The 27,211-nt window shown below is 42.8% G+C and overlaps 1 protein-coding gene across 2 annotated transcripts in view; it reads left to right on the top strand.

The window, feature by feature from the left end:
• Positions 1-27,211, top strand: part of CUNH10orf71 (chromosome unknown C10orf71 homolog) — a 53,407-nt gene that overhangs the window by 20,431 nt on the left and 5,765 nt on the right. The window contains exon 3 of one of the 2 annotated variants that reach the window (XM_067538878.1): positions 506-10,074. The exons of the other annotated variant lie outside the window; for it this stretch is intronic. Within the exon in view, the coding sequence (XP_067394979.1) occupies positions 676-5,202 (4,527 nt within the window). The 5' untranslated portion in view covers positions 506-675 and the 3' untranslated portion in view covers positions 5,203-10,074. Of the gene's footprint in view, positions 1-505; positions 10,075-27,211 lie in introns of those variants that run through there. 2 annotated transcript variants of the gene reach the window in all.

Here is a 27,211-nt window from a genome sequence, read left to right as displayed (position 1 = left end):
TAGGTTGTGTTCACTGTAGGAAAAATTAATAGTTTTACCATGTATTATTTATCATTTGGTAACTTACAAGTGGTAAAATCCTGCTGAAGACAAAGCAATTTGTAGCTTTCACACCAGCTAAGGGAAAGTTTAGGGTTTTTTTCAACCCGCTTACATGTATTAAAACTACAACTGTCTTTCTTCTTCAAAAGCTGGGCCTTCTGTTTAGCAAAGCACTTAAACACATACTTAACTTTAAGTTCTATGCTTAAGTCCCTTTTAAATCAATGGGTGTTAAGTGCTTTGCTGAATCAAGACCCCTGTCTTTCTTATGAATTCAATAGCACTTTCCAGTGATTGAACTATCCACTGATCAACATGAAAGAATTAGTGTTCAAAAATAATTTGATTCCTGAGATTTTGATTACCTTTAACTATAGGATCAAATCAGTGGAAGATGTTGTATGTAGGACAGGGTGATTGTACAGTACGCTCATTTGTATTTTTATATCTGTTGGTTTTGCAGAGAAGAAACTCCCGTTTTCTGATTCTGTAAGGTGAATTAATGTAAAGCAAGACATTCTGAAGGAAGAACTTTAGGATAATACATTACAAACAGTTGGGAATATCCAACAGAATCTTCTCCCTAATTGACATACAAAATTAATGCTTGGGATAATTTATTCATGAGTTACAATGACAATGCAGGGAAATAAGAAACATACAGATGGACTTAGTGACTCCTCTAGTATCGGAAGCCTCCTGGATGATACAGACAGAGAGGTATGCAGCCTCACAGACCGTGCCTTCAAGAGTTTGTGCGTGGCAGAGCTTGAAGCATCTGACAATGAATTGGATCTTGTCATTTCACCAGAAATCACCCACCAGTTCTCTGGTAAGATTCACCAAGGGACACGAAATCACTCCATCAAGAAAAGTAATATCTGCAATAAGTTAGCACTGAAAAACAATGAGCATACATGGGCGTCAACATTCCAGCGATTACCAAAGCGTGTTCAAGAAGAGAAAAAAGTTGCTAAAAACAGCACCACGGAAAGGAAAAAGCCAAATTTGCCAGCATCTGGTCCAAGGAACAACAAACATATCTCAAAAGTGTCCTGTTTGATTAAGACATTTGATAAGACTGAAAACCAATGTCCAGATGGTTCCCTGGCAGCCATTAAACAGCCAGTTAAAAATTGTTCTCAAAAATGTAAATTAATTCGGGGAAATGACATGGCTTTCTGGGATGACCCGGCAATTCTAAACATCCGGAAAGAACTTTCCGAATTTTCTGATGTGTGTCGAGATAACCATTGGCTTTGTAACAAACACGAGGTACAGAAAAGACATAATAAAGTGGATGTGGGCTTTTGTGGTCCCGATGGTTATCACCCTGCACTGATGGAGGCTTCAAACATTTTTAAGTCAAATCTCACCAGCTCTTCTAAAAAGACAGTCAAAAACAGACGTGGGAAAGTTAAAGAGCCAGCAAAAAAGGGCAATTTTCTTCACAGTGAGAACAGTGCTTTTGAATCATGGAATGCCCATCATAACAAACTGAGTGAAAAAGGGGAATTTGCAGATATTTTACCAAAAAAGGAGGCTATTCCATGCTTTGAGGAAACACCATTAGTTAAAAGCTCCTATATATCTGAACATAAATCACCACCCGGAAAGGCCACAGTTGCTAGAATTCAGGGAAAAGATTTCCTAATGGATCTATTTCCCCCCAAAAATGACTTCCAGGACCATGTCCCACCAGTAACTGAACCTCAGGTCCCTGTTCCATTAGTACCTGTACACCCTGTCCTTGTCCCTCCAGCAGCTGAGTTTCAAGTTCCTATTCCATCAGTATCTGTACCCCACGTCTCTGATCCACTACTACATGTATCCAAGACCCCGGGTTCACCATCACCTGTATCCAAGGCCCCTGCTCCACCACCATCAATGTCCCAAGTTATCTGCACTCAGAATAAGGCAACCAAGCCTGAATTAGACTATATCTGTCCACCCTGGAGGAGACAGAGAAATAGAAAAGGGGTAGTGGTGAAGGCACAGGAGAGTTCAAATGAAAAGTCACAGCTCAATGGAGAAGAAATCTGTTTTTATAAAAAGCCATCTGCCGTAGAACATTTTGCGGATATAACCACAGTAGATAAACAGGTAAACTCCGCTGAATCCATTAGCACCTCTTTCAACATCACAAAACTTTTAACACCAATCATACCATCAAAACAAGAGACAGAAAATCAACCAGAGCTTGCGACACCACCAATACCTGACACTGCAGCAGCAAAAGGACATAAGGGAAGTGGATTTAGTGATTATCAATCTCGGGATAATTACAAGTCTAAAGCACCAAGTTTATTATTCAACCTGAAAGATGTCCGAAAATGTGTTAAAAGCACTTATAGTCCCTCTCCTCTCTTAAAAACCCTTGAAGAGAAAAATAAGACTAAGGAAAATATGAAACAAGAAAGTGTAAAAATGAATGCTACAGTGTCCACTTTTCTAGAAAAAAGTAGCCTAGAGGTTGCAGAGAAAGATGAATTAAGCCATGGACTTTTTGTACAAACGGACAATATCCCAGAAAAGGATAATAAAACTCATTTAGAAGGACACATAACAAATAATTATCTATCTTTAAGTTCACCCCAGACAACAATAGATAGTTCATTTCACCAAAATCAGTACAATTTGCAACAGGATGATTCAAAAAACAAAGTTCTATTGAAAGACACTGAGAAGAGTGAAAATGGCTCTATCTCTGGGCACCAGTCAAACGAACACAGTGTAAGGAAAAGTCTTCCTTATCCTTCACTGAACGGCTACCGTAGAGACAATGCAGATGCAAAAGCTGCACAGCAAATGCAAAGGTATAATTCCAGCTTACAAGGCCATGGAAGTGAGAGAGATGCTGAAAGCCAGAATGGAAATGATGTCCCCAAAATACCCCCAAAACTTCCTTCACCAGCAGAAGATGATGTTCCTTACAATGAAAATCAAACCAGTGTCAGAAGAAGCAATGAAAATAAAGGCAAAAGCAGCAACAGTTCTTCTGAGTACTCTTTTGTGTCCACAGTAGATCAGCCATTTCAGGAGGAGCCATTTTCACTGATTCAGCTGTTTCAGAAAGCATGCCTTGAAGAAAGCCAGAGGAGTAGGAATGAAATGAACGTAGATGACAGGCAAAGTAGTAAGGGGAAAGGAAAAATGGTAGGGAAAGATGAGTTGCAGTATTACTCTTTTAGTAACTGTGACACTAGCACAGAAGAGAGGAGTGAAGGAAAGGTTGCACAGGGTGCAAGCGAGAGTCTGACAAAAGAGAGATTGATGAGCAAGAAAAGGGAAGAGGTCAGTGGTATGAATTCTGCAACAGAAGGCAACAAAGATACTTCCACTTCCAAGTCAGAAGAGCCAACGTCACCACTTTCTTCAAATTCATTCAAACCCAATCTCTTTCAGATTAAAGACAACACATTCAAATCATCTCCTGTGATAAAGGCAGTCAAGCTGCCTCTGCTTAGGTCCTTGTCCTCAGAAGATACAGTCAATACGGAGAAGGACAAGCTGATTTACAGGCAGCTCCAAGGTACACCTAGCATTCAGGAGATTGACTGGTCATTACCAAAAAGCATAAAAGAACAGAATGCAAGAGAAGATGCACTAATCAGAAATGAGGATGCCAGTGATCCGAGATCTACTCCAGCTGGCATGTGTTTTCAAAGGGCAGAAAACACCAAACTAATATGGGACCCCACCTTTTCAGAAGATGTAGGGAGTGTTTCATTAAGGATGTTGAGGGAAGATGATGAAGTGACTCCAACACAATTAAATAAAGTTGGGGAAAGTAATGAGGAAAGCGGTCACAGAAGCAAAGAGAAGGTCGAGGTTGGAAAGGCGAAGCACTACTTTGCACATCAAAAATCAGCTTTAGAAGATAGCGTAGCACAAAACCAACTGGGCTCCCCTTCGGAAGAGAAGACAAATTATTTTAAGAATCATCTTTTGTCTAATCGTAGAGGTGGGTCTTGTGCAAAAAAAATCATCAGTAGGGAGATGAGCTCTCCTGCAATAAGCTCAATATTAGAGAACCACATATACTGTCCTGTAACCAATGAAGTTTCAAGAGAAAATGGACCCTTGGAAGAAACATCTACTGTGTTAGATGACCTTGCATATAACATTGTATCAAGCCCAAAGTCAGACAGCTCAGTTGTTACCGGTCCATTGTCAGAGAGAATTGCAAGTTCTAGTGTAACAAAGGCAGAAGATGTTACAAATTCCACTTTGTTGAATGTGGGAACAAAGAACAAAGTTGACATTTCTGCAGAGGAGATACTTGATTCAACGCGGAGGAGCTTGCTGTCTGAGGACACCAGCCATTCTAGAATGACAAACGAGAGATCACAGCTCCTGGGTCATGAGGCAAAACCACTGGGCAAGCCACCTGCCGTGCCACCCAAAAGTGAAAAGGCCCTGCGGCGGGCAAAAAAGCTGGCAAACAAGAGAAAAAAGATAGAGGCAGTGCAGAAGAATCTGCAAACAGAGCACATACAGTCTCTTGGGAGAAAGCCATCGCGTTCTGGACAGAGTCCATTATCCCCCTTAACTCTGATCCATTCCCCACCATCTCCTGTGCCCCACTCACCTTTCCCTCCTTCAGAATCTAGCATGGTGAGACTCCAAGGTGCCCCATCTGTAAGCCCCACACCCTCTTTACCTGCAACTCAGCGTAAACTCCTGCAAGACCCTGACTCAGGGCAGTACTTTTTTGTCGATTTACCAGTTCAAGTTCATTTAAAGACCTTTTATGAGCCAGAAACTGGCAAATACATCCAAATCTCTATCCCTTCCTCAGAAAGAGGTTTACATCAAACAGCCTCTTTGGAAAATGTAAATTCTCCTTGTGTATTATACCCCAGTGTGCTGCCTTTACCAGTGCCAATTATGAGATCAGCTTCCCAACTCTCTGAACCTCTTTCGCTAACGCAGAAAGTACCAAGAGCACCAGCAGAAGCCGCTGAAGACTGGCAGCAAGACGGGAGATGTGCAGAATCTCCAGAGCCTCAACCCTATATTGAACCTGTATTTGACTCTCTTAGTCAACATGCAGATGAAACAGAGCATGATTTTAGGAAAGATATGAGTCCATCGACAAACATGGACATCATTTCAATCAGCGATTTAGAGGATTTTGCTGTTGAAGGGATATCTTGAGAACTGAAGTCATAAATTATTTTAAATATAAATATATTCAGACAGACACACAATAACACACACATGCGCACCTGTTTGATATTTGTAAACACTAAAAGTCTGACTTTTGTTGTGGCTTGGTTTGGTGAGAAGGAAAATGAGGCTTGCATCTCCAAAGAGGAGAGGTGTCACGGTGAAGAAATTTGCTGTTGGGTGAACCCCCGGCTTATAGATAACATAAAAGGGCAATGCTGGCAAAATAAAAATCTGATGGTATGAAACCACCCACTGCTGCTGCTACCGCTGTTGCTTTGCCCCCTAGGGTCATAAGGATTGTAAAAGTGGACATTATATTGTCCAGTGCTTTGGTGGTACTGTGTGACAGGTGACAGAGAGTAAGAGTTCTGTGTAGAACAGGTGCAGAACAGAACAGATGTCAACTCTAGTTAAGACTCCCATCTCTGTCTTGGAACTACGTTTATAAACAGACGATATCTGACTATGCAGAACATCAGATATCAGACAGATTCATTTTTTCGCATACACTGAAAAGACAGAATTTAATGTTCAGATTATTGTATACTAAATATACAATACAGCCCCTGAAATCAACAGCTGGACTCTTTGTGCAGTACCCTGCTGCTAGCATTTTAAGACTGATGAATATTTCCATATGTTCACCCCCAGTCTCAGGAGTTACTCATAACACAGCTCTAAAACTTCACTCCAGATTGAAACTTGGCCTGTAAATAGTCTATCAAGCAGCAAAACTGAATGAGATGCAGTTGCAATTTTTTTTGTTAGAATGGGAAGACTTTTGATCATTGTATTTTTAGATGCTTTTCTTTTTCTTATCGAGCTCTAGTGAAACACAAAGCTAACTTTAAAAAAAGTGAGAAAGGTATAGTTGTTCCTTATTTTGGACTGGGTGATTTTTAAAAGTGATACGGAACAGCCAAGTTATTAAGCTCTAGAAAGTGCAGTAAGAAAGCAACTTGTTTTAATCATCACTTTTTTGGAAAGATCTGTATCAAAACTGTATCACCTTTGGTTAAGCTATTTTTTCACCATTTACTGGATGGTACATTGTAAAAGATCTTCCTAATCAGAAATGCATGGCGACAAGATGGTGCAAGTATAGTATACGTAATATGTCTGCTTATAAATGTGTCTATTCTGTGCATTGGTTTCTTTTTTGTCCTTCTCCCTGTCATTTTGTCCTCCCCAAAGGAAATGTAAACATAAAAGCTCTATAGAAGAATAGCATTAGGCCTGATTCTCCTCTTACAGCAGAATAACTCAGTTGTCATCAGTAGAGTTACTTTTGATTTACAATTAAGTAAGTAAGAGAAGATTCAGGCCTTTTGTCTCTAGTTGAAGAAAAACAGACAAAAAGCAGAACTATAATAATAAGTCTAATAGAGGTTGTTCTTGGGGGTAGCCTAACTGGCCTCAGGAAATTCTGGATTTCTCATGAGAGAACTTGTTCTCATGACATAGACCAAAGGGGTTTGATTAAGCTTCACTGTTTGGATACCTCCCCAAACTGAATGTGGATTTCAAACCATTTGAGATTCACCCATCACAGACACACCCCTGTACATTCAGAACCGATACTAGCCAAACAAATGCTTCCTTTCATCCCACCCATTCAAAGATACTATTTCCATAAAGTCAATGGCCACACTCTATGGGAATCATTCTGTTTATTTCTGTAGGCTTTGGATTGGGAACAAAATTATTTTCTAATGCAAATTTTAACGGTTGTGCAGAACTGTGCAAAACTGATGCGATTTTGTGATTTGGGGGTCAGTTTGCACCGCTCAGATTTGAGTTTTCAGTGAAAATCAACGAGATGTCTAAATATAAGTAACTATTCTGTGAAAATTCTATGTACTATATGATTTGGAATGGGCACGTTTTACGTCAGAAAATGCATTCAAAAAGGGGCTCATTTCTGAGCACAAACATTTGTAAAACATGAGTGTTTCAGGAACAAGGATCCCTTCTCAGATTGGTATGGTCAGGCACAACCAGTCCGGTTTTGAATACTTTTCTCTTGTTGCCAATATTTTGCAAACTTCTAATGTGTACCATCCACATTATACTTTCCTATCTGCTGTGCCAATCTTTATACAACACAGCAGTCTATCAAGCACAAAACAAGTACCAAGTATGTATATTAAATATTTGTAGGCTTGGAAGGATTAGATTTTTATTGGTAAATGTTGATTTCACTGAACACACACAAGCCATCAAAAATATTTCCATTAATAATAACCAAAATTTATAGATAGGCAAAGAAAGAAAAGTGCTGCTTGAGAATTTGTTAGAATTTGATTTAAGGATACTTACTTTGTATATTTTGACATGTGATGTTGATAATTTGTGTCTTTGCAGTTATAAAGATTTAATTTTTTGAATCTCAAAGTGTACTGTCATTACATAATTATTGTTTGACCCCTCTTATTGTCTGATTCCCCATAATTTCCTGCAACTGTGAAAACTGAAAAAATGTTTAAAACCCATTTCTGGGCAACTGAAAATTTAAACAAAACAAATGCTTAAAAATAAATATCAATATTATCTGTCAAAATTATAAAAAAAAATAAAAATAAAAATTGAATTCTGCCATGCCTAAATATTTGGTATAAAAATTATTTTCATTTTAGGCAACGAGTATAGGTTCAGAAAGCATTTTTGCAGATTTTGTAAGTCATTTTTGTTTAATGAAAAGCACGTTACAAACCTAAATTCTGCTCTGAGACCATGAATCAATGAGTAAGTAGCCTCAGAGGACACTGGTAAAGGCTACTTTTTCCCACGGGAGCTCCCATACTACACAGGCAAAATATGCATGTGCAGCTAAAAGTGGGTAACCACATATACAAAATATTAAGATGTATGGGCAAAGGTGTTACGATTTGCTTTTCATCCATGCAAATGCATATTCTGCATGCTGTTTTTTGCTTTGCACATGTAGCTGTGTATTTTATGTGCCCGCTTACCCATTTGTGCCAGCACACTCATTTCCAATATGCTTCTTAGGTCCTTATTTGTTAAGACTTACCCTATGTATTCAGTATTCAACAACACTGAGTACAGTCCTCCATTCCTTTGTCACCTGACACTCTAACTAAAGTCACTGGCTATTTGGGGTGTGCAAGGAATGAAGAAGCAGGTCCTCACTTGGGAACGTAACTATACTGCCATGCAGGACTTCTTATTACCCAGCCAAGCATTTTTGCAGTTAAATAAAGCTGAATTAATATCTGACTGAATCTCTAGACACCTGAGAGGGAGCCACTCTAGAGAGAGAAAAGAAAAACACCTAGACAGAGAAATTTGAAAACAAATGTGGAAATGGTTCTTGTTATGTGTCTGGAGTTTTCCTTAGGACCTTTCTCTGGGCGGGGAAAGAATGTGGCTTTACTGTGCTCCCATCTGGCAATGACTGCATGAGTGACCAGTGACCCTCTCCATCTGGATGGAGTTAATTGTGGGGTCAGACCCCCAGTGGGCACCAACACTGTTTGCTTGGAATTCTGGGTTAGGTTCAGAAAAATTATATATTCAGATTAGATTAATGGTAATTAAAAATGCTTGGTAATTATATTTAATGTGAATATATCCTAAAAGCAAAAGATACCTAATGAGAAAATGAGCAATTGTTTGTTATGGATTGGCACTTTAGTAAAGCTATGTTATGCATGTCATCCATGAAGCAAATATGGTTAATATTCTTAAAATAAGGGGCCAGATACTTAGCAGGTGAAAAAAAGAGTGCAATTCCATTGCCTTCAATGAAGATGGAGATGCACCCGTTTACATCAGCTGGGGATCTTGGTATAGTACAAACTTCATGTTATTGTTTTGATCTGTTTTTTAAAACGCAGTTGTTTTAGATTTTTATAAGCAAACTATGTACAGGCAACACAATGATTGTAGTATCACTGTCAGTTTTCTATTTTTACATATTAATATAACATGACATCAGTGATTCTTGTTACCAGCATCAAATGTTTGTACACCAGAGGAAAAAATCAAGTAATATGTTAGTAAATAACAAATGCTTTCGATTTTTTACATCACTGCGCTTAGAAGTTTTGTGATGAACGGTCCATCTTCTATGATCGTGGTGCAAAAGCACAAATTGTAGCTGTGATTTTTATGGTGTGTGGGGAATGTGCAATATTCATAAAAAATAATGGGCAATCACTGTTTTGGGAGTCTAACTCCCTAAGAAATAATAGTGACATTGAATAGACAGTTCTAGACTAATGAATCTAGAACCAAGCTGGGTTTCATCCTTTCCAGAAGAAAAATGATAGGACTAAAGAAAGCCATAGACTTTCTGAATGCACAGAGGTACAGCAGATTGAATATACTGTGATTTCACAAAAGGCCTCCTTTGCATACTGCATTTCTCAGTACTCTTGGGCTTTTACACAGCGGTTCTTCGTCAAAGGACATGGCCTGTTCGAAAGCTGAATCAGAGAAGGGACCGAGATTCCCTAGTCATTTGGGGACCAGCATTTCCTCCCTTTGAAATTCACCCCTCTCGCCTTTCTAGACAGCCACAACTCCTTCTCCTCCAAATACCACTTCTCAGACTGAGGCCAGGCCTCCACTCTGCCAGCAGCTGCCTCACCCTCCCACGAGTTCAAGTGGCGTTTTCTTCCTATTGAATGTTGGATTTGTTCTGGTGAATGCATTTAACTGGCCTACATGTATGGATTTTATAAACAACTCCTTGGTTGTTCAGTCTCTGACTGGATCATCTGTCCCCGAAATATCTGTCACTGGCCAATTTTACAGATGAACTGTATTTACCAATTATGAATTAATAACAAAATAAACGGGACTTGTTTTACAAGGCTGGAGTGACTGTTACCCAAGCTGCTTCTTTTTAATTACATTTCTCTTGTTAATTGTGCAAAAGAAGTTGAAAGACAATGAACTGGGGAACCAGCTGGCTCAAGAGGCAATAAGGATCTAGAATAGTGATTGATTGATTGGACTGATTGATTGATTGAAAGACACACACACACCTCATCTAAAGAGAGGGAGCAGCAGACTGAGGCTCCAGCCATCATGAAAGTCAGGGTCACAGGCCCTCTGCCTGCTATATCAGCAGAGAGCCCTGGCGTGGGAAGGCGTGACCTGGAAGAACTCCGGTAGGGAGGTAAGCTGTGTCTGATAGCCTGGTGGGCCTAGGTCTGATGTCCTCAATCTGCAGGCCATCATGGGCTCCAGGCTGAGGTAAGGTATGACATTATCCCATACATCATGTCACCCCAGAGTCAGAGGCCTATTGTGCCTAGTGGTAAATGACGTCACATGGACATCTCTGGAGAATGCACTTCTCTTTTTAGCCACAGAATATCCCCCACACTGTGCCTCAACCCAGACCAGGAAAGACAACCTCTAGGGCGGAGTGCGCTCTTCGTGGCCTAGCCAGTCCTTGGCTTGTGCTAAGATTTCCTGCTACAGCCCATTGAGTTCCAACTGTGTGGAGGGAATTTTTTGTTATGTGGACACACAATTTACTGGTATCAGGAATGAGGCCTCCAATTTATTTTACCAACACACGATACATTTATGTTTCTGAAGTGGGAGCTTCATACACTGGATTTTTATAATCCCTTTTTATAACACATCAGTGGGACAGTGAAGGACTAGCTGAACATGTTCTAGCCCACTATATAATCTGATCCTCGGGTCACCCAATAATTACAAGTATTATGTAATGATATGCATTCTGTGTTTACCATAGCAGATCATCCTTGTCTTTGTAGTTATTTGATCTCAATCAGTGCACGTTCCTCATTTCAGTTTTATCTACTGTTTTTTACATTACTGAACATATTCAAGTTGTTTTTCAAAGCAATGTTAGATGAGATCCCAAACTGCGCTGACAGTGGTTGGTGCCTAGATCTTTTCTTGCTTTGATGCTACCCCACCTGACTTCCTAATCAAGTGACCCTAGGTGGCAATGAAAGCATTATTGTGTTTTGAACGTATAACAAAGCACAAGCAGAGAACGAGACTAGTTACATGTTTACTAGATGTAATTTTTCATATGTGCATTTGGGGAAAATATTTCCAACTTTTGTTTCTTGTCTGAGTAAACAGAAAACTCTAAAGCTAGATCCTCTGCTTCTGAGTCAAAAACAGCATCAGGGGCTGAAGTTATTGTACATGATGGGTTACAGAGACTCCAGTGAATACATACAAATGGGTAATTTGGAGCAATTTAAGTGCATCAGTCATTTTTATTAAGGAAATTCTGCTACAGAGCCATAGAGTATGTAGAAAGAACATGGAACACTTGAGTAAATTGAGCCTTAATGTTTTTGTAAGCTGTCCATTATATCAGGAGGGATCAATGATTTATTTATTTTGAAGGGTGAACTGTCTTCACTCTGATTAATCTGGATCTTCTGCCACTGTATACTGCTGGAATACAAAGGTGTATAATATACTGGGGGAATAAAATGGACAGGTAAAAGGTGACCTATAAAGAAGTGGGGGAGATGGGCTCTTGTCCTGATTTTGCTTCTTTATGATGCATAAAGTTATGAAAGGTTGGTGGATTTTTTTTTCCTTCCCACTGTTTTTTACACTAGATTTCCAGGTCTTGCCTACCCTGGAAGACTCTATGGGCAACTAGAGAACCGGTTCTATTGTGATCACACAGATACTAAAGTTATAAAGGTTTCACTTCTGAGAGGAAAAGTGATTTATGTGCCAACTGTTTAAAGCTCTATGCTTTTTTGAACACATATTTAATTCAAACACTTGGGCAACAAGCGCACTTTGTTAAGAATTCAGCACCCTCACTCTAAGTCAAGGGCTAAGAAACATGTCTAAGGCCTTCAGCAAAGGCAAGGAAGACAAGATTTACACTTCAGGTATATCTGAGGGGGCAGAAATCCAAGCAGAAAAAACCTCCAACACTTTAAAAACACTTTCAGGTAATTTTTATTCTTCATAAGGAAGGAAACCAAATAAAGAAGTACTCAAAAAAATTAGAACAGTCCCCAGTTAAGTTTGTGCATATAACCTAAACTTTCTCCTCTTGGGTGTATTTGTTACAATACCGGCGCAGATTCTCCCGTTCTTTACACCACACATGAAGTGGTAGAATCAGGCCCTAACTAGCCAGCTGAGAATCCCCCCAGTTTACGGGAGCTCTTGGCTAACACAAAGTGGCAGAGACAGCTCCTGTGCCAGCTCCCCCCACAACCCTCCTGCACACACTCTGGCATAGGAAGCAGAAAGGGTTGTGTTGGAGGCATAAGGGGTTGGGGCACAGTGCATCGGCTATGCCAATGCACAACTGGTGTAAGGTCCTGTAGGGTCTTTAGGCAGTTGGTACAAGTTAGAGCACCTTGTGGGCTACCCTAAGTTACACTGATGGGCCAGGGCTGGCACAGATGAACCATGAGAAGCAGGGAGGTGCAGTTCGCTCCCTGATGGCCCGCTTTCCTGTGCAGGAGAGAATCTGGGCAATTGGCTTTAATCAAGCGATCACGTACCCAGCCCTGTAGCCAGCCAACCAAAACTGAGATGGCTGGAGGAAAATCTGGGTAGACTGAGAAAAAGGTGGGCCTGGGCGGCTCTCTGTCAGAAAATTCTGAAGATAATGGTGCACTTTCCTGGTGTTTATCTCTGTGTCTGTATTTGACTATCTTGTCACTGTGGCAAACTGTTCCAATACAATGTCAACAAACATACCCCCAAACCACTGTCCCCTATATGCCCTCTGGCATTTCCTATCAGCTGCACAAGAAACATACAGGAAAGATGTTCAAAAGCCAGCCACATTCTTGTGGGGAAAAGCCTGCACTGCCAAGCCCAAGAGTCCAAGCACCATGAGCCAACCCTTAAAAAGGCATAAAACAAACAAACACATAAATAAACGAAGGTGGGGGCTCTTTTTATTTGGCCTTTTCGTGTGCACTCAGGTGACATTTCCAGGCTTTCCTCCAAAATCGGGAGAGCTGGAAACTTACTTATGTTTTAAATAAATGCTGAGATTGTTTCCAGGAGATGGGGCTTTACTTAAACCAGCCAATATTGCAAGACTCGCAATAAAATGACTCCCGCAACACCGAAAAACAAACATAAAGCTAAAGGGCATTGCCCCTTCCCATACACAGAGCTACGGAGCTTCCATGTTAGGGTGACCAGATGTCCCGATTTTATAGGGATAGTCCCGATATTTGGAGCTTTTTCTTATCTAGGTGCCTATTACCTCCCATCTCCTGCCCCGATTTTTCACACTTGCTATCTGGTCACCCTATTCCATGTTCACCTTCTATCCACAATCAGGCCACTCCAATCAGCTAGAAAGATGCCTGCTGTATGAATCTGATCAAAGCAGGGTCCTGATCCCTTGTGCAAGCACCAAGGGAGAAGGGTTTACCTGTGTGGCTCAGCTTGCATGGGAACCTAGGTCGTAGAGCTTTAGGTAACGTTTTGGCACCAACTTGTCTATTAAACTGCTGTCTACTCCCTTTCATCAGCACATTGTGTACTGAGACCACAACCCCTTCAGGGCAGGCCCTGCATGATCTGTAAAGCACCATGCATGTTGCTTGGCATTAATCAGCAAATGATGAGAGGCACTTAGCATGTGTCCCTGGATTTCTCTCCTGCTCCCTCCACAGTTTTCAGTCCCGTCTCTCTCGTTTGCCTCCGTCTTTTGCAGTTTAATTTTCCGCTCTTCTGTCTTTTTTGCTACTTTTGTCTCCCTCTGTCTCAACACTCTCCTCCCACCCCACTCTCCCCATTTAGTCCCCTTAGTAGGCTCACCCCAAATCCCTCTCTCCCCATCTTGGGTCTCAGGCTCCTTCCCTTCCTTTTACCCCTGGGGATCTCGTAACCTCTGACTCCCCTTTTTGTTCTCCATCCTCACTGGCATAGACTGCCCTTGGGACAGGTCCCTGCTACAGTTCTCCCCTCACTCCTGCAAGCCTTTCCCTCTCCCCTTGGAGATTTCATTGCCGTTGCTTTCTCCTGCCCTCTGAAAGTGTCTCTCTGTTTCCCCCGTCCTGCTTTGTGGGGGAAGGAGTCAGGGATGTCTCCTCATCCTCTCCCCCTTTGAGGGTCTCCCTCCACTGTCTTCTGACTGGGGTCAAACTTTGTCCCCATTTCCATGGCGACAGGTGTCTCTCCTCCTGCTCTGCCCCCCACATTGGGAGGTGGGTCTCTGTTTCCATGTGTCCCGCTCCCCAGTAAGAATGTCACTGTCTCTTACCTAGCATCTCTTCACCAAGTCAGGGGTCGCTAGTTTCCCTGTCCTGTCTCTTGTTGGGGGGGCTGGGGGAGGGTATCTCTGCTTCTCCTTGAGGAGTCTCTAGCTCCCCCTCAAGGGAGCACTGGCATCTCCTGTGCTTCTCATCTGGCCCATCCCCTTCCCCAGCACTGGAAGGAAGATGAATATGGGTCATTATTAGGAGAGGTTCCTGGATCTTCTCCACCCACACGGAGTCTCCCTCATATGCACACCCAGCTACCTGGGGGGGATGCTGGCTGCCCCTCAGCTCTGCCCTGCAGAGGGGCATGTTGGGTAGGAAGGAAAGTAAAGGCCATCAAAGCCAAAGCAGAAGCAACGCCACAGCAGAGGCCAGGCAGGGCTGTGAAGAATGAGGGTGGGTTCCCCAATCCACTACCATCCCCAGCCACAGTTAGCATAGCCTCAAGCAACTACCTCCCCTAACAACAGGACTGGCCCTATCACCCACCTTAGCCACTGTGAACACCCCCCTGCTGTGATGAGCTGGCCAGGACACCTCCCACTAGCCACCGGTTTGCTGTAGTCTGGGGAAGAAGCTGATCAGGATGCCTATTACTCACAGGTGTTGTAGTGATAGTTTGGTTTTTAACTCTGGGTGTGGTGCATTGTGGGTTTGTCTATTGCTATTTGTGAGTGTTTGCAGGTGGCAGAGACCTGTGATTCTGGAACTAAAGGGCCAGGGTTCCAGTCCACACTTCCTCCGTGAGAATCCCACGCACAATAATGGTGATTACGCTACCCAAGAAGGAGACCAGCCATATGGCTCAAACTTGTTGACTCAAGCTTCTCACCCATAAACCTGAAGAAGGGCCTTGTTAATACAAAAACTTCAGTTAAAGCAGTGCAAACCCCTGTGGGGACACTTTTATTTTGGTTTAGCTCAAACCTGATGTCAGTCGACTTAAGCTAAAACAAAATCAGCCACATCGAAGCTGGAACAGAAATGAGCATCCACAAAGAGATTTGCACCAGTTTTATTAAGCTGACTTAAATTCACACCTTTAGTTAAAAGGTACTACCCTCTGTTTAGACCAGTTCTCAGACTTGCTTTCGGAGGGTCTCCGTAAGTGGTAATTCCCACAGAATTCCATCCTGAATTCTAATCCTGTCCTCCAAAGTGCTTGCAATGCCTCCCAGCTTGGTCTCATCCACAAATTTTATAAGCACGCTCTCCACTCCATTATCCAAGTCATTAATTAAAATATTGAATAGTACTGGACGCCGAACAGTTCTTTGTGGGACTCCACTAGATATGTCCCCCCAGTTTGAGAGTGAACCATTGATAACTACTCTTTGAGTACAGGTTTTCATTCAGTTATGTGACCTACCTTATAGTAATTTCACCTAGACCACTTTTCCGCATTATGAGAATGGCATGTGTGTCAAAAGCCTTACTAAAATTAAGATAGATCATGTCTTCTGCTTCCCCGCATCTACTAGGCCAGTAACTGATTGGCATTTTGATAGACAAGGCGGGTGAGGTAATATCTTTTATTGGACCAAAAAGATATTATCTCACCCACCTTGTCTCTCTAGTGTCCTGGGACCCACAGGGCTACAACTACACTGCATATAACATACTGATAGGACTGCTGATTAACATCCTGCATTTTTAAATTATACTGGGTGCTTGTCCCCTCTTTCCTCTCCCTCCCTCCCTCATTCCTCCCACTCTTACCTCTCAGTTTGCCAAATCCAAATGAGAGACACGGTGCAAGTTAACGCTGTAAAGTGAAGACACACAAAAAAGCTAATGGTGCAAGAAGCTTTTATCCGTGTATGATTCATTTATTTGTTGTAAATAACACTGCCTAGAATTTCAGCTTTGTGATTCCACATCTTTGATGGCAGGATGGTATAGAAGTCGAAATGAGACAGCACAAGATCATCAGTGTGGGACAGAGGCAAACTAGGGGTCTAAACTGGCTGACATCCTTTCTAGTGAGGGACATGCACCTAGCAGGGCCAGTACAGTTATTGCCAGAAGGGGTCCCACCAGCATGAGTCTGGCTATTCTGGCTCAGATTCCAGTGCTACATGGAGTGGGCATCATGCTGACTGAATACACTGAATTGATGATAACTTGGGGAATCAGGATATCTTCCTGTGGCTGGGGCATAATACAGACTGCCCTCAGCTCCCGTTGAACAGGACTCTCTCATCTCCATCCCTCTAACTGCCTCCATTTACTCACCCTCCCAAGTCCTGAGCCATCTCCCAATCTGGCGTGGCACAGACATTGGGGGAGGTAGTAAAGGTAGGCACAAAAAGGTTGCACAATGGCTCTTGGGCCTTGCAGCCAGTCAAATGGTTTTGCAGGGCACCCCAAGGTGCCTTGAAGCAGCCAACTGGTTTATTGAACCTGCAGTTCCTGTTGATGAGGGAACTCCAAAAGGATGACCTCTGTGATAATTACCCAAAGAGTCGATTGCATGGCTGAATATCATCCAAGCTATCGACCTGAACCTTGAGTCTGCGAAAACAGACCTGGAGAGCTCTTGGGATCAGGCTCACAATAGAAATATTCCAGGAACTAGACTTTTTCTGTGGGATTGTGGAACCTTCACGTTGGATCCCGGCTGGAAAGTGGAAGCAAAAAAACCTCCTGGAGGATTTCAGAACCTTCCGTGGGAGTTCAGCAAAAGCCCTGGGTAAAGGTTTGAGGGAGAGATGGAAGTTTCTGCTTTCTCCTGAAGATCTTCCTTTCCCGCTTGTCCTCCATGCAGCTGCATTCTGCTCACATCAATTATTTTGACTTCCCAGCAACATTTCAGTGAAAAAGCCGGCCACTCCCTGTGCTTCCTGCAACATCCCCAGCCCTGCTTTCAGGTTGTCGCCGACTGGCAGCATCAGCAGTGAACTTGAGGAGTGAAGCACTGAGCAGCTGTGTCGAAGCTCTGTCACGCTTCGGGGAAGTCTACACTTACAACTTTGCATTGGTGCAGCCACGCCACAGTAGCGCCTCAGAGAAGATATTACCATGACGACGGGAGAGCTTTTCCTGTCAGCATCGTTGATCCGCCTCTGCGAGAGGTGGTAGCTGTGTCGACAGGAGAACCTGTCCCGTTGACATAGCGCCGTCTACCCCAGGGGTTAGGTCGATATAACTGCATCTCTCATGGCATGCGGATTTTTCACGCCCCTGAGCGACAGAGTTATACTGATGTAAGTTTCTAGTGCAGACCAGGCCATAGAAACGTGATCGATTTAGTCAGTATGATGGTGCCAGGGTGAGCTGGATATGATATCAACAGGCAAAACTGATCATCCTGAGGCATCTTCTTTGCAGAGTTGGATTTTTTCATTCAAGGTGGCTATGGAACTCATTTGACACATCAACTCTTGCACACGCAGATCTAAAAAGAGCTGTGTGCATTTAAAAAATAAAAAACCAAAAAACCTCAGGCTCTACCTTGCCTATGGGAGGACTAATAAATTTGCTGTTGTAGCAAGTGTTAGTCTCTTGGGGAAATACTGGATGCTGAAGTTTAATAAAGGATAATTCTTAAACAGAAGAACTGAAAGGGGAACTAGTTCCGATGACAAAGCAAATACAATTTAATTAGAAAAGAAAGTTACTGCAGCCTTCTGCGCACTCAGAAACATAAAAGAGGAGAAGCATGGGCAGTAAAAACAGTCACAACCCCATTTGCACCTGTGGGAATTATAAAACCATCTATAAGCCACCTGTATGCTGAGGCTTCTCTGTGGTCAATTCTGAATAACCATACCATTCCCTTCTATTGTGTATATTGTTATGCTGGAAGGTGTTAATGACTGCCACCAAGTGGGTCTTTGATCTATAGACTATCAAGGACCTGGGTAAAGCTAAGGTGTGTGCTAAGCACCCTTAATTCAAGCTAAATACCAGGAGCAATTAATGTAGTGATAATGTAGTGATAGTTGGGAACAATAGGACACTATCAGCCAAAGCACTGGGCTTCATGACAAGATATGAGAAGAGCTAAGTCCTGTGACTGGAAGGGTTTCAGACCAGAAGCTAAAAGACAGAGTTTCTTGGGCACAGAACTTGCTGGAGAGGCAGACTTGGGGATTTCTGAACAAGGATACTGGCTTATGTTGTCTGTGTTCAGGGAAACGGGTTTTTTTCGGCATGTTTTTCATAAATAAACAGGATGACACCAAAGTTATACTTGACTCATATCATCCAGTTCTCCTTCTAACAGAAATAGCTCTGTGAGGCCCTGAATCCTGACTAACAGCTCAGGCGGAGGGACAAAATCAGCTGAGATTAAAGACCAACAGGTCCTGACTCCCAGTCCTGTACTCTGATCACTAGACCAAGGCCCTGTGGATGTGGTTCCAGGACATGCTTTGAAAAGAGAGATCATATATCTTTAGAAAATTGAATTCAATTACTTTCCCCAGAGGCTTGTATAGTAATACTGCATGGTAAAGATGAAGACAGATTCTAAACGAAGATTCAGCATTTATCTCAATATATCTTACTCTGGTAGAATAGTTCAGTATAAAATATTCAGCTCTGCGGAAGGAGTCAAAATGGCAGGATCTTGGTCCTATCTTGAATCTCCCTTTATGTCTGATCTCTGCATCCTTGGTCAATTCCTTAGTGTTTTTCACTTAATTTCCTATGCCTTGACTGGTAGCTCTGATATTGATAATTTACACTAAATATCTCATATGCTCTTTCCTGTCCCTTCCCTTTATTTCTGTGGTCACCCACCTTGCTAATTTCTTCCTTCCCAGAGATTTCTCAGGGGCATGCTTTTTCTACTGCTCTAATTAAACTATGATCACTATTATCCCTTTCTCATCAGAGTCATTCTGCTACATATCTCTCCTTGGTGAAGATTAACATCTTTGTCCTACCAGTGTTGAGGCGAGCCTGGCCTTTATACAGGAGCTACCTGGCCTCTGATTGCTGTTCCTTGGGTTCCCATTTTGGGGCTCAAATTGAAGGGAACCAGGGGAATATCCTCTTGTTAAAATTAGAGAGAAGCAAGTGCTGCCACATTCATCTCTAAATTCAAACTTCCCCAGAGTTCAGGAAGCTCAAAACCAGGATTTTGTTTTGACCCTTTCTAGAGAAAAAGCCTGAAGCAAAGTCTGGATCTGGATCTAGATGGAGACCTGTGTCACGCTGTCTGGAATGGCTCACGACAGAGTGCCAACCTCAGGGCAGACTGTCAAAAGCGGGGTAGACACCCCAAATTGGCGTTGTGTTCTATAATTAGATTTCACCATCAACAATGTAACAACTGTGAACTCCTGGATCACTAACAGTCTTACCACAGTCCCCTTGGGCACTCCAGTCTATCTTGCCACCCAGGCAAGCCGGGTTTAGTGATAAATGGTCACTTACACCAAAAATCACAAAATATTCAGGTTGCTTCCCATCCTAAGAGACCAGTCATTTACCCTAGATCAATTTGTTCCTTAGATCTCACTCTAAAAATAATACCTTTAGCCAATCCTGTAATAAACTAACTAAAGGTTAATTAACTAGGAAAAAAGAAATGAGTATTATTTACACATTAAAACAAGCAAGCCTACATATACAAATGAGTTTCAGTCTATGATTCACAAGGCGACAGAGTTGTAGTAATCTGTTTAAAGTGTCTTTCAGGGCTAACCCGTGCATGCGGATCTCTTTGCTTATGTTTAAGAATCTTTGCTCCTCAATGTCCAGACAGAGTGAAAGAGATTCAGTTTCTCCTTATCAAGGATTTTTATCCCCTCCACTCCAGAGTCCAGTTGATCTCACCGCACGCTGATGGCTAGTAGCTCTCTGCAAGGCGGGGGTCATGCAGTAGGCAGAGAACCCGCAAGAAGCCAGTGTGACAAAACACCCTTGACTTCAACAGGCTTTGGGTCTGGTCTTAAGCAGGAAGCCTAGCATGACACATGTCTTTTGCTACCACCCTTAGTCTCATCTATTTAGATTATAATCTCTGTGGGGCAGCGACTGTCTCCACTGTGTTTGCACAACAGTAACTCAAGTTCAGCTGGGGACTCTAGGTACTACTGTAACAAATAATTTATAAAAAGCCTTTTTTTTTAATTGAACTGTATTTAAATGTCTTTGACAACAATGAAAGTGTGAGCAATATACTGACTTGCAGATGGGTGATGAAGTTATATTAGCACTGGGAAGGGGTGCTATCTAGTTGTTAGTGCAGGGAATAAGGGGCCAGGATTCCTGGGTTCTATTGCTATGTCTGCCACTAATTTGCTCTGTGACCTTGAGCCTATCACTGATTTAATCTCTGTGCCTCAATTCATCCCCTCTGTAAAATGGATCTAATACCTTTGCTTACCTATCTACTTCAGAGGATGTGCTCTGGTGCGTAATTCATGTTTCAGAAGCACTTTTAAATGCTCAGATTAGAATTCTATAATTGTGCAATTTTAAAAGAAGTAACAGGATCCTTCTGCATTAGGGACCAATCACTCAACAAACATGATTTCCTAAAACAAAGGGATTTTTAATTAATGCAAACCAGACACAAACACACAGAGGCTGAATACATTTTCCCTCATTTTTCTCCAGATGGGCAACCATCAATGAAGAAATTGAATATCACAATTAAAAACCTCCTGGAAAATAGGCTTTTACAATGAAATACCATCTCAAACATAACTAGAGGCACAATAAGCAGTAGCCATGTGACAATACATTGCTGTATATAAATGCAACTATTTAAAAAATGCTAGAAATATAAACTCCATTTTCAGTAGATTTTGCTAATGAAAACTGTAGCAGAAGCTTATCTACAGCAGAGCTAGTGGTGCAACTCTTAGAACTATAGAAATAAGAAATGCTGCTTAATGAGAACAAAAAAGTATATTTACTCTCATGAGTAACTGATAACCTCCATAAATTATCAGTGCAGAGAGTAGCAGAACCGCAACTGAGTTATGAAAACTCGTCAATAACAAGTGGACAAGACCGATCTATCCACAGTCAGGCTTCTGTAAATGCTGTTGGCACAACAAGGGCAGTGGTGGTGAATTCAGATTGTTAGTTATATGAGCGTGTAGCTAGGATGGTGCTGCTAAGGCAGGAAGGGAGCGTAGTCTAATGGTTAGCTCAGCTTTTTAGAAGTATTTTAAATGTATTACGTTCTGATGGGCTTTCCAAGGCTTGTACAGTTTGGTGTATGGTTCTTTTAGAGTAATCGGCCCCCATATCATTTTTAGACTCCCTAAACATTTCCTAAAATAGATGCTCTGTGATCTGTGTGGAAGCCTGGTGTGCCATAAAAAACATTAGTAACATTCCTTTGGAATGACCAGCATCATGTACAAGCAGTGGGACCCAGTCACATTCATCCTGATAAATGGTCAAGGACCCCAGCCTTCATCACCTACATGTTACATTGTCAGACAAGCACATCTGGGCTTCTCCCTGTCAACGTCCACAAAGCTAACTCACTGACCTCCTTCAAACCCCTCTTCAAAAAACTCTCCTTTGCTGTGATGTCTACAAAAAACTGGCTAATGGTTGGGCCTCTGGTGTGCTGAGACCATTGCTTTACCAGTGTTGTCTCATTATTTCCTTGTGCTTCTCCTGTCTGTAGCCATCTGTTGCCTTATTCCTCGACTGTAAGCTCTTTGGGGCAGGGACCATCCTTTTGTGTTTATACATCACCCAGCATACTGGGACTGGTCCACGCCTGGAGTTTCAAGGGCTACCACAGTGCATGTACAAATATTAATACCTTTAGACCACACCACCTTATCTTGCATTTCCACTGCATGCACCAGAGTGTGGTAACCTCACACCGCATCTGGCTTGTGAGGCCATCGGAAGTCAGAAGTACCCAGGAGAAGCTAGACCCTTCATGTTACACCGATTGCAAAGATACCACCATATTTTCCAGGTGTGTTCATGTATAAACTATCTTTCAGCCCTTGTGGGGCCTGTTAGAGGAGCTATGGGGGGAGGAGGGAAAGGATGGCAACATTTATTTTTGATTTCAAGAGCCAAGCAGCAGCTTATTGTTGGAGGTGGATACTGTGACACTGGAGGTCATGATTGCAACCAATCAAAGAGCTGGCTTTAGTTCATCTACATAAATACAATTCTATTGTCTTAAATGGGTAGACAGGTTGTGTTTCCCTGACCTGTTTCGAACCGCTGACATTACAGCCATGCCACATAGGTACAGTTTGATGGCTGTGCCAATGGGCCAAAAACCGAAGGACTTAGGGAGGCAACATTTTATACGAAACATGTAACTGGGAAGATTAGTAGAATTTTTTCATTTACCAAAAACCAGATTGCAAGGAGGCCTGTGCTAGAACCCGAACACTTGGATACCACATCAGAACCTTAACTCCAAGACCCTCTTGCGACACAGGTGTCATGGCAGGGCCATCAGGGTGATGTTGGGGGACCTCCATATTGAAGTATTGGCAGCATGTCACTCTGAAACACAGCTGGTTTTGCTCCTTACACAGGAAATTCTGACACACACACACACTATATGGAAAGAGCTCACTGCTGGGTATAACGGAAAGATCATATTTTGTGGTAATACGGTCATCTAAAGTCAATATTTCCAGACAGTAAAAAGGCGGTTTTTGATGTGTAAGAATAGAGCCTTATTTACAGGGCAGAGAATTGCACAGGATGCTGCCAAGGGATGTGCACCGATGTCTGCTCTTTTATTTACTGCCAGGGTGTCAAACGCATTCGGGGGAGAGACCTGAATTATGCATTGAGAGCCAACGTTTCTATTCACAGCTCCACGCTCCCCTCAGTCCACACCACAGCACGAAGAGCAAGACTAGACCACGGTCATTATGTGGTAACTGGACTTTGCTGCTAGTGCCCCATTGGTTCAGTTCTCCTGGCTGGGACATTGGGGACTGGATCCAAAGCTTCACCTACTCACGCTGCTGCAGTAGCAGGTGTGTAATGCCCTCTCCCCTGCCCGCCACACTATCTGCTGCTAGGCCAGGTAGTTTTCGTGCTTTGATCCAGGGGCAGGGATGCAAGCTGCACAAACGCCCAGTGGTAATAATGCCCATGGGGGGTAGAGCTATAGGAGAGTCTAGCTTCAGTGTTGAGCTCTGAAATTCCCAAGTTCCTTTCTTCTCAAAACAGACACTTGTTTTTCCTTTATTATTATATTCTTATTTTTATTAATTAAAATTTGTATCAAAGCCTCATTCCTCAGTAATCAGAAACCTTTGGTAACCATTTGGACAACATTTTCCCTTAAAAATGTCATGAAATTTTTCAGCAACAAGAAAAATACTGTCGACCACTTTTCACAAAAAAAAATTGTTTTCTTTTTAAACCAGAAATATCGCCTTTGAACTAATTCAGCCATGTTCACAGGGATGCCTGTAGGTTCTGAATGCAGGGCCTCCACCTCCAAAAGCAAGAGCTGCTCTTGTTTGAGCTAGGTAATGCCATCGCATCCCACCAGGTTTGGTGCCTGTTTCAGTTATTCACTCCTTTGTCACCTGCCGGTGGAACCACACACATGTGATATACCTGGGCATGAAGGCATCATCCTTTAGGAAACTTTGACTAGCACAGAATGCTACAGCACATCTCCTCAGCAACACAGACAACCACTAGCACATGAGAACTGGCCTCTGCTCTCTGCACTGGCTTCCCATAGACAAGAGAGAGTCTAGTTCAAAAGTCTCAGTCCTTATCTTCAAGCAACTCCATGCCCTGGACTCAGGATATTTAGAAGAACCTAAAGCTCTGGGATAGGTCCCATTGTCAAGAACTCCCTGCACTAGGCCCAGGAGAACTCTCCACTTCAGGACATGGTCCAAGACCATGGAAAAAACTCAACCAGGAGCTAAGCACACTTTCATCTCCAGGTGCCTGGCGCACTTCCCCAATCTGCCTTCACCTCACTAGTAGAAACACAGGGCCGTATGGATGTGAACTGTCCATGCCTAGGTTAGCCCACCTGAAAATGCCAGGCTCAGGGCAGGCTGCAAAAGGAGAGCAGATTCTCCCAGAATTCATGGGTAACTCTGAAGTTAGATTCCCTGATCAGTCAGAAACATTGCTCCTGATTTCCCACATTGGTTGTCAAGAAGCTACAACAAGAAATACACAGCCCCTTTTATTGCATTTCAATCTCTGGCTCCCAATCAGCTACTGGACCCAGTAAAGAGATAAGTTATGTAAACTCTATTCCCTTTACCAAAATGTTCTCCTGAGCCCAAAGGGTCAGCCACATATGGCCAGATCAATATAAATTTAGATCTTACCCAAAATACTATGCTGCCAGCCAATCCTTTAGTAACTAAAACTAAAGGTTTATTATAAAAGGAAAAAAACAATTAAGAAGTGTTAAATGGTCAAAGCAATCAGATACATAACAAATTACTCCAAAGTCCATATATATCAGATTGTCAGCAGAATTGTAGAGTTTGCAGGCTGGTCCAGTCCCTGTGGTGCACATCCAGTACCTGGATGGGTCTTGGTCCTTTGTTTCACAGCTTCAGGTTTAGAATACTTGATCCACAGTTAGGAAGGAAGCAGGAATGAAGACAAGATGGAGATGGTGCAGCTGCATTTTATAGTTTCTGCCATGTGACTTGTTTCAAACATAAGTTCACGGCACATGGTCAGGGAAAAGCACTTGCAGTACTCCTGACTACAGGTATGTCCCTACACGTCCTGATGACTCATAGGTGCAGCTCTGGCTTCTCTTCCTGGGCTCATGGTATAGGTGATGACCCTTGATGAGTCAGCAATGCTGACACTAATCTGCCTGGGAGGCGTAACCCAGTAGCACAGCACAAGTGTGTTCGGATATGGATATTTATCTCACATATCCATAACTTACAGTACAAAGACAGTACATACACATAAACGATATTATCATCTTAGCAAATGATAACCTCTCCAATGGTACCCGACATAGCATTCATTATAATTTTGTAATATTGATTTCAATAATATTATAAATGATCACTTCTCTTCCAGACAGTGTCACCATAGACATAAAAAAACCAACAACCCACAACTCAAAACAAAACCCTACCAAAACAAAATGCTCCATAGCCAATTCTCCCCCTACAGAGAGGATGAGGCGACTGAATCTCACACAACAGATGGTAGTCACATTGCTTAATCATGCACTACTTGCTGGCGCTCAAATACGAGATAGAGTAATAAGTATGTAGAGTAACAGAGTATAGAGTAATAAAGTAATAAGAGCCTATATATAACAGAATAACTTATTTTCCCAATGCGTGAGGCCGAATGTGACAATATTTTCCCTTGAGGGCCCACTTGCTCTAAACAGCTATTTCAAGCTATTTCTGCTCATTTCTCTTCTCTCTCCCACCCGACTTCCTCTTTTCTCTTTCTCTCTCTCTCTCGCCTTTGTGTCTCTCTTCTGTTCTTCCTGCATTTCTTGCCCTGCAGCAACAATTCCACCATGTCGACTTCACTCCCACCCACTTGGCTGAATGAATGAGTGAGAGTCAAGATCATTCAATACTATAATCCTAACGACTTCAAGTGGCCATTCGTCCTCCTCTCTTCACAGGAGACTTCTTCCACACATTTCACTCTACAGTGGACCCTGCTGTGTCCCTTATATTTACCCAGGAGACCGGATTAGCCAAGGTGATGCCCGTCACAGACACTCCAGCCTGCTCCTGAGGGAGCTTGTATTTTTTCTGGGTTCTCTGAAAATTCATTAAGCCAGCTGAGGTGAGGCTTTTAAAAACCCATGTTCTGCACATGACGCGACGGCACCCTGCAACCGACAGCCACGCCAGAGGCCAAAGGAACCACAGGCGCAGTGAACCTTATGCTGTGATCTTGTCAGGTCTTTCACACTAACCAGGCTTGGACGGGAAACTGCCAAGTCAATCCAGATGCTGCAGAATAGGTGATGCTATGCCCTCCAGCCAGTCCTGAATCAGTCCTCCAGCATGATGCTCGCTCAGGAGCACTCTCTATCCAGGTACTTGCATGGCCTTCGTCACCATGATAACCAAGTGCCTCAGGACCATGAAGGGATTTCTCCTCACAACATCCCTGTGAGGTGGGGGAAGTATTAACCCCCATGGATAGAGAGGGAATTGAGGCACAGGGCAGATGAAATAACTTGCCCACGGTCACACTGTGGCTGAGCTGGGAAGTGAATATCTCCTGAGTCCCAGCCCTGTGCCCCACCCACTAGACCATCCTTCCTCCCCTCCTGCTGCTATAGGAGTTGTTTTTCCACACAAAATGCACCACTGAAGTTTCCCAACCGTTCTGAGCTCCACTGAGGCACAGAGGGACTAAGTGACTTACCCAAGGTTACACAGGGAGTCTGTGGGAGCTCAGGAACTTGAATCCACATCTCTGACTAGTGCCCTAACCTCTGGACCATCTTTCCTCTCCCAGATTTAAAAATACAAGCTTAAAAAATAGTGCCTGTACTTAGAGCTGGTGAAAGGCATGGAACAGAGAGCCCTGGTGAATGAAGCCTTCAGTTTATCTATAGGGCAAGCTTCCCACACATGCTGCCCTGCCAGCAGGCATCTGGCTGGTGCTTCTCCTCCGGCACCCTCTGCCAACAGCCACCAGCTCAATGGCAATAGGCCTCTTCTTGTTACTCTGCCCTCCAACCAGGTCACATACGGAATCATAGAAGATTAGGGTTCGAAGGGAGCTCAGGAGCTCATCTAGTCCAACCCCCTGCTCACAGTCAGACCAACCCCCACTAAATCATCCCAGCCACGGCTTTGTCAAGCCAGGCA

Source organism: Emydura macquarii, unplaced genomic scaffold (genome assembly GCF_026122565.2).
Source record: "Emydura macquarii macquarii isolate MOO-44397 ecotype Brisbane River unplaced genomic scaffold, CSIRO-AGI_Emac_v2 contig_67, whole genome shotgun sequence".
In the NCBI taxonomy this organism is placed as follows: domain Eukaryota; kingdom Metazoa; phylum Chordata; order Testudines; family Chelidae; genus Emydura; species Emydura macquarii.
The sequence above is the reverse complement of the archived record's forward strand: the minus strand, read 5'-3'. Positions and strand labels throughout refer to the sequence as shown.